This window comes from Branchiostoma floridae, chromosome 3 (genome assembly GCF_000003815.2).
Source record: "Branchiostoma floridae strain S238N-H82 chromosome 3, Bfl_VNyyK, whole genome shotgun sequence".
NCBI lineage: Eukaryota > Metazoa > Chordata > Leptocardii > Amphioxiformes > Branchiostomatidae > Branchiostoma > Branchiostoma floridae.
In genome coordinates, this window is record NC_049981.1 from 12,400,394 (window position 1) to 12,408,229 (window position 7,836).

The following is a 7,836-nucleotide window of genomic DNA, read 5'->3' on the forward strand; positions in this document are numbered from 1 at the left end:
CAGTTTTTTGAGGAAGTCTTTGCTGTGTGCAACGAACATTTTAAGCTTTTGAATTACAAACCTAGAATGATTCAAAACTATCAATAGTAAAGGCTTACCTATCAGTGGAATCGTTGTCGAAGTTGCTGGTAGACTGTCCGCAACAAGCTGCATGAAGACCACTAGAGATAGCAACATGGTGATACTGAGGGACAGTTTCTCTCCTGAATCAGGAGGCAGGCAGAACCCCAACAGACTGATGAGAACTATGATAATACAAGGCGCGAGCACGTAGTAGTTATAATACAGTGCCTTTCGCGCTATTTCAATAGTGAACGTCACATCCGGGTACGGCTGGGTACAGCAGTTGTAGTACTGGATATTTTTGGCGGCCGCGAAGCTGACGAGGTCCCACTCCTCGTTCTTGATGAAGTTCTCGCTGTCTCCCGTGGCTGACGTGTTTACGATGTCCACCGCGAGACCGTCGTACGCCCAGGAGCTGAACTTGAGCGGACAGGACTGCACGTCGTACGGGAAGAGTGACACGTCCATCAGACACGAGCTGCGGAGGGTGATGGGATACAGCCACTGCACGGACCCGTTATGGTTCACGTGCGCATGCGTGTTCGGAGTTTCGGACCAGCCCTCTTCATGGATTCTATATGTGTGGAAAAGATATCAAGGAATCGTTTTTGGTTAAATCTTGATCTGTATGATGGACCAAAAATGACCAATAACCTTAAGAATATTTTTCTAGATTTCAATAGGGGTGTGTCAACAGTTTGTACCTAATTAGTTACAACTGTAGCTACTACAGTCAAATATGTTTTATCATTCAAATAGATGCAATTCTCGTTTCGTAGTTGCAAGTATGGTCAAGTATCTATAGGTGTTTTGCGTAGTCACATTCGTCTTAGGTGACGTCACACGATACGGATGTGATAGAACCCTCACGCAGGCTGTGAGAGAGTCAGCGGCCGACAGGGATATGGGACAGTCCTTTCCCGTAACAAGGCGGCTGAATACAACACATACACGACTGTCCAAGAATGACCTCACTTCACGATCGTACGACGATCGTAAGACGACTGTGACCAGGCCTGAAAGGCAACCTATGCAATATTACAGCGTCAAAGTGGAAATATTCTGAATAAGGCAATCTGCATGATATTGACATCTACTGCACTGTATTCTCACATTTACATCATAATTTGATACTTTGAGCGGTTAAAAACAGCACAGAGACAAGTTGCACGAGGATATCCCTTATTATTGTACCCCCCCAAAATAAGGACTTAATCTGGAATCCCTGTGCAACTCATTCCCGCACTGTTTTTAACGGCTCAATTTATGAAATAATGAAGTAAACGTGCTAAAATAGTGCATTAGATGTCAATATTATACAGACTGCCTTATTCAGAATATTTCCACTTTTAACAATGTGATATTGCTTAGGTTGCCTTTAACTAGAAAGCAGTTATAGTTTCTGTTCAGTGTGGCCAACTCTCAAGACACGGCGTGTGTTCCACAATGTTATGTGGTTTTACGCACACGTACAGTTTTTGTAGCTTCTCACCTCTCATAGAGCACGATGTCTGGCCGCCATATTTTCTCGCTCGGGATTCTGATAGAAGTTATCCCATTATACTCGTCGGGATTCCATACTAAGAAGTCGTCGTCCCAGTACTAGAATAAAATAAAACAGAGAAACATGTGAACTGTAATAACATACTTTATTTCACCCTTGACTCTTCCCTCATGACCTCAATGAAAGTGATTTGAACAAAGGTTCAAACAAACAAACAATAGATGTCTTGTCATCCATTATTGATAAGTTCAAAAGAAGTACTTACATGGCGGAACCACACATTCACTGTCAGCATCTGGTCTCTAGCGACCTGTTCAGTAAATAAAATCTGGTTAATAAGTGCTATGCATTAAGCCACAATAAATGCAACAACCAGACAGTCTTTGCACCTTACAACATCGTATCGTGATTTTGTAGAATGACGCTATTTTGATACCTAGATGCTGAAAAGAAGACACCATAATGTCTCACCACTTCGATGATCTGTGCCAACACCAGTTCGAACCTCACGGTGACATTTTGCATGGGGTCCTTCACTGGGCGTGCGTCCGACGTATAGTTCACTAGCAGGGCGTCAATAAGGTTTCCCTCGTTCGCTGATGCAAGAACTGTGAGTTTAAGAAGTAAATGACATAGCATTAGAAATTTACAACAATATCAAAAAATCTCTCTTTGAACAATGGCATGGAATCACGTACATGTATCGTAGAATGGTAGAAAGTTGTGTTCTAACAAGACATAAAGGCACTTGAGTACAGTTTTCGAGCTCCTGCATTTTTATGTACAAGTAATCTATGTATTCCACGTGTTGAAGTAAAAACGAAAAGAGGTGAAAAAACAGCGATAGGAGACAAAGTGTGGAGGAAGACTAACAATAAACGGGTCACTTATTGGCGATATTGCTATCAGCAATGGCCAGGTTAACCTGTTAACGTTATCTCTAAGCGTGTCCATGCCTGTAGTTGATTTTTCTCGGGGCATGTTGACCATAAAGCCGATGAAACAGTCAATCCTTCTTTTTTTAGCGTTCACAAGGATTATACAGTTGCCCAATTAAAATAAACAGCAAAGGAACGAATTTCCGCTCGTGCATTTGTCGTAAAAATAAACAAATTCTTGGTGATAACTTTGCTTGCTATTCCTACCGATTCGTGCACTAGAATTTATTTGCGTCCACTCTTAAAATGACTGGCCCATACATCACACAAGCCCTTCTACATGCATCAGAGTATGCCTTAAAAGTCAATATGATTTTGAATGATTCGTTCCGGGAATGGAGGGCAGAAAATTGCCAATTTCGTAAGATTAAGGGTGACAATAGGGGATGCGAGCCGTACATGGGAAGAATATGAAAAATGTTGAACAGACTGTGTAGATGGTGAGAAATTTTCGTCCTACTCACCTGCAATTTAGTTCTACTTTATAGCTACCTATGATCTGTGATATGCTTCGGATATAATAAATAAGATAAAATTTCAACCAGTATTTTAATAACAAGTAAGCAAGATGAAATTACAACCAGTAATTTGGTAGTTACACTTAGCTCTTTTTGAATCTTGATTTTGAATTTGTTACAAAAAGAGTACATATTGCAATAAACAGATATGCAATAAACTAGAAGAAGGTGTCTCAAGAACATTAAATGGGAGGGGCTATTGAGCCTTTCCCTGCTAAATATACCCTGCCACAAAAACAGCAAGTAAACCTACTGCCATTAGGCACTACAAGGTGAAACAACAACTTTAACACTCTTACCGAAAGAATGGTGGATGAGTAGCAAACAGACAAAAATGGCGGCAGCCATCTCGACCCGACGCCCCGAATCCCTCAGAAGTCAGCCCCTCAGTATGTGTAGCTAGTCATACAGCTCGCTGTAAAATAACGAACGTTATGTGTATATTTATGCAGTCCGGACTAGACCACTTTGTTCAGGGTGGCGCCTCATGCCTGAAATTGCCCCCCCCCCCACCTTAGCAGTCCAATTATAAAGGCTGTTAATAAACGTTGTAATGTAGACTACATAACAAGTACATATATCACTCTGACATACATATTGTAGTTTAACATCTATCAACTGTACCTGTATTATATAGTCTAGACTAGACGTAATGTCTGTGAACGAAAGAGTGAGAGGCTCCAGGTTTATCTCTTTCAGTTTCAATGACTTGAGGATTGACAGACATCTTAAAGAACATAGCGGCCTTGTGGGGCAGGCTGTATATTTACTTGATGAAGTAATTTGTAGAGGATGGTTGTCTGACAGAGAGAAATAAATAATGGCTATATATAGAGTAAATTAGTCAACTGGTTACAACAAGTAGTCAATGTCAATCGTTCTTGTCAAAAGCCGGCAAAACAGTTTTCAAAATTAGTCGTAGGGAAATTGATGATGTTGTGAATCCTATTACGGTCATGATAAAATAGTGTCATGTGTATTGTGTTGTATTTCAGAAGTGATCCATGAAATACATAACAATCGTCAAAGAGCCGGTAAGCGGCGAGGAAACCTGAAATACATCGATATCGTATCTGAATTATACTATTATACAGGATGTCAAAATAAAGGGGCCCTAGCTTTCAAACCTAGGTGTTGGAAATCGCCCGTACAACGCTTTCATCCCTCAGATATCAGGTAGTTCCCCCTCCCATAATTATATAAAGATCTGGGTCGGTGGGTTTTTTTGTGATCGGTCGGGTAACTGGAAAGACAATATTTCAGTTTCTACGACTTTGACATACTACATGCAAGTCCCTCTCTCTAATCATGTACCCACCTTCTGACATGGAATAAGTATAATGAGTTCTCCCACGCGTTATATCGATTTCTCCCACGCGTTTTTTTGTTTTATTCATTTTCATGCAAGACCCACTGGGATCTACGGAGGTCTCGACATTTTCCTGCACAGAGTCTCACCGACGGCCTATACAATACCAAGGACGTTACAATACTAAATACCTTGCGGAGGCTCGGCTGAACCGGGCTGAGGTTTCCAACTTCGTGGGCGTGATCTCTAACCAGTTCTCAGCCAATCAGAGAATGGCGTATTTTCCCCTAGGCACACTGATTGGCCGATAGCCGGTTAGAGGCAGCCCCCAATAAAATGGAAACCTCAGCCGGTTTAGCAGAGCCCTCTCTTCCAGAGACATATTGTGTAATGCATTCAAGGTTGAGGCTTTGCTTCGGACAATGAAGTCTGGCCTCCCTTTCCCTTCGACAGAAATGTGTATTCACAAACCCACCTACGTTCAACATCAATAACTCCTTAGCCACCTGACTAAAGTGAAAGGTTCTCATGGTAGGGTTCACCCTTTCATATATGAAGTATTTACAAAGCAATACTGTAAATATATTATGTAGGTTAGCTTTGAAAATAAAGACAGCTTACACAAAGCTGTTTGATTGGTTTGTGTATAAGATTTATTAGTTTTTCCTTTAAAGAAAACTTTGCAAGCTGTCGCCAGTTTGACTAGTCTTGTATAAACGTTTTTGAAGGGTTAAATGGAAGCACACTTCGCGATTGTCAATTTGTCTTGACTAGAGGGGAAATAAACTTAAAAGGTATTTTAAGTCCTTCAATTTTACGATGGGAGGGTCCTGGCAAAATGTTTTTTTTTTGGCGTGCTCCAGCGTGTGGCGACAAAATATATGGGTATAAAAATATGAAGCAGTCATCGTTAACTAAAACAGGCAAAGCGTGATATCAGTACATAGCGAAAAAAATCATTGAAAATCACCAAAAAAGGCAGTTATAATAAACATCTTTTAAAAAACTATGTTATTCGACAAAGCTCTAGAACTTTTCCTAAAATAACAGTTAAATAACGTCGAATAACCTGTCAAAATGCGAACGTACACTGTATGAAATATGCACACATTAAGCATTCGTAAAACATAGGTAAAGCATACTTCTATGAAAACCTTTATACAACCTTTACACATCCTTTATACGCACACTTTAAAATTGGGATCGGTGGCTTGCTCTGAGTGAGATCTGCTTTCGAATTTGTGTATTGAACGTTTCTCTTCGACTTTTACGCCTTGTTTCTAACATACGCTCGACAGAGAAGTTTAACATCAGAAAATAAAGACTTCTTAATCTTTCAACCATTGATTGTTAAAGGTTATAGTGCAACTGCCATTCAAGTACGCCATTGATCTATAGCTAACGGAACGTTGTGCAAATAGCCAGGATAATTTGTCTTCCTAGAATATCTACCACTGTCAGTATCAAGTATCGTATGAGGTTACATTAAAGGTATGCTTTACACTCATTTTAACAGTAATTTTTTTAGTGTTAAGATAAAAAGTACGTCAATAGCTGCTTGAGTTATTAGATTTTAACGCTTTAGATACAAATGGCCCCTGCAGTTAAAAAAAATCGGTAGTGGGCGAATCCCAAGTACTCTCTGTCGAAGATTCAATCAAGATGAAATTACAAAACAGCGAATTGAGGTGAGTTGAAGAGTTTCTATAATTGCACCAAACAATGCATGTCGATGCAATTGAATGGAGTAAATAATGATTTCCTATTGTCAAGAAGACAAAAGCTTGAAAGAAATACAGGTAATGTAACCCATGGGATTGGCAAAATAAACACATGGAGCATAATCATGTCATGATAGACTATGTTTTCATTCCGTCGGCTATTTTGTTTGTGTCTACGGCCATTTTGTTAGCGCCCATATCTCACTCCAAATCAACGACACTTGTACATTGTCTGTGGAGTTTGATCTTATTAGTGAAACCATTCCTTTAAAAAAAGTCATAAATCATTGGCCCTGACCAATTGTGATATGGAGTTTCCTTTTCAACTGAACAATGTATATAGCATAAAAGATCACTATCAAGCGTTTATAATTGACATGCTCAATGTGTAGGTTTCCATAAGTATGCCTGCATGAATTGTCCAGTTACCAAGGTAAACGTATGGACTGATTTGCCCCTTGCAGATTTTGATAATGATCGATCGACTGAACTATGAAAGCAACTTGACCACGAGACCTCCCATATTCAAAATGGCGACAGGGTTTTGATAAGTGTGCCAAATCTTTACATCAATTACAGTGTGCTCAACAATGCTAGCTCAACTCTCCCTGCAACATTGGCATTAAATTATCTTCTGTCTAAACCTATAAATTTCAGAAAACAAACAAAAATAAAAATCAAGCGTAAGGCTAGGGTCACAATTGGCCCGGTGCCCGTCAGGGATGTAGCCCCGGCCGGGCTCTGAAGTCGGGCGGACACCGGCTGTTTACCGGCTGTCGTGGTCACAATCAAACGTTGCCTTCGCGCTGCCCCATGGGGGTCCCGGAGTGTTCCGCGGGCACCCCGTCATTTTTCTTTAAAAAATTTCCACCTTCCTAGGTTCGTCTCCGGCAGACACCCGTCAGATGTTCTGACGGTGTCCTGTAGTCACCCCTGCGGGGTCCGACAGGGTAACGTTTGTCTCTCACAGCCCGATGGGGCAGTTGTGGGGTCCCTGCCACATGCCCTGCACTGACAACGACAGGGAACCAGGCAGGCTCCTGGTGGGCACTCTTTAAGGGGTATAAAAACAAGCATTGCCTGCATTCACTTAAGGTAGTACATCATTGAACTTGGAGTACTGGTGCGGTACGTCGGGGTCCGTTCAATGCGGCACGGTTTTTTTCGCCAACTTTTCCTCGCACTCGCACTGACGTGCGGCACTGTTACGTTTCTAAACTAAACTAAATAAACATGTTATTGGAATTTTTAATGTCGGCGGATGACTTGCCAAACTGTTGAGGCCTATATTTTTATATTTGTAAAACGAAAAAAAAAATGGCTTATGGGTCCGAATGACTGCAAGTTTGGCGTTCCGTCGGCCAATTGCAGAGGAAACGTCCTTCTTCAGCCAAACATATTTCTTCAGCTTGTTTCTATAGTCTGGGGTTGTAATATTGTAAAAAACATAGAAGCTTTCTATGAAGGAGGCTATCTGTTCGTCCTGCTTCTCAGTGATGCAGCCTATTATGTGGTCTGTTGCGTGGTGTGTTGTCCTATCCCCCTCTGTTCAGCCCTTGTCTGCAGATGTTTCTGTTGCTGAATTCTTCCGCCTACCTAGTGGGCTAAGCGCTGTTTCCCCTGGTCTTCTCCTTTCCCTTGGTATAGCGCTATGCACTTAACTCCACTGTAATACGAGAACTGTGTGATACGTGTAAGTTCACGGCTTTTGTCCTTTCACGTGATCTGTGACGTCACATATTTGACCCGGTGTTACGAATTACACACTTTTATTCCGTAAACC

The 7,836-nt window shown here is 41.2% G+C and overlaps 1 protein-coding gene across 1 annotated transcript in view; it reads right to left on the minus strand.

Annotated features, from left to right (window-relative positions):
• Window positions 1-7,836, minus strand: part of LOC118411694 (neuronal acetylcholine receptor subunit alpha-10-like) — a 14,271-nt gene that overhangs the window by 4,538 nt on the left and 1,897 nt on the right. Inside the window, exons 2-6 of the mRNA XM_035814172.1 lie at window positions 3,323-3,438; window positions 2,039-2,175; window positions 1,833-1,877; window positions 1,556-1,665; window positions 79-637 (exon numbers count right to left, since the gene is read on the minus strand). Of these exons, the coding sequence (XP_035670065.1) occupies window positions 79-637; window positions 1,556-1,665; window positions 1,833-1,877; window positions 2,039-2,175; window positions 3,323-3,371 (900 nt within the window). The 5' untranslated portion in view covers window positions 3,372-3,438. The remainder of the gene's footprint in view (window positions 1-78; window positions 638-1,555; window positions 1,666-1,832; window positions 1,878-2,038; window positions 2,176-3,322; window positions 3,439-7,836) is intronic.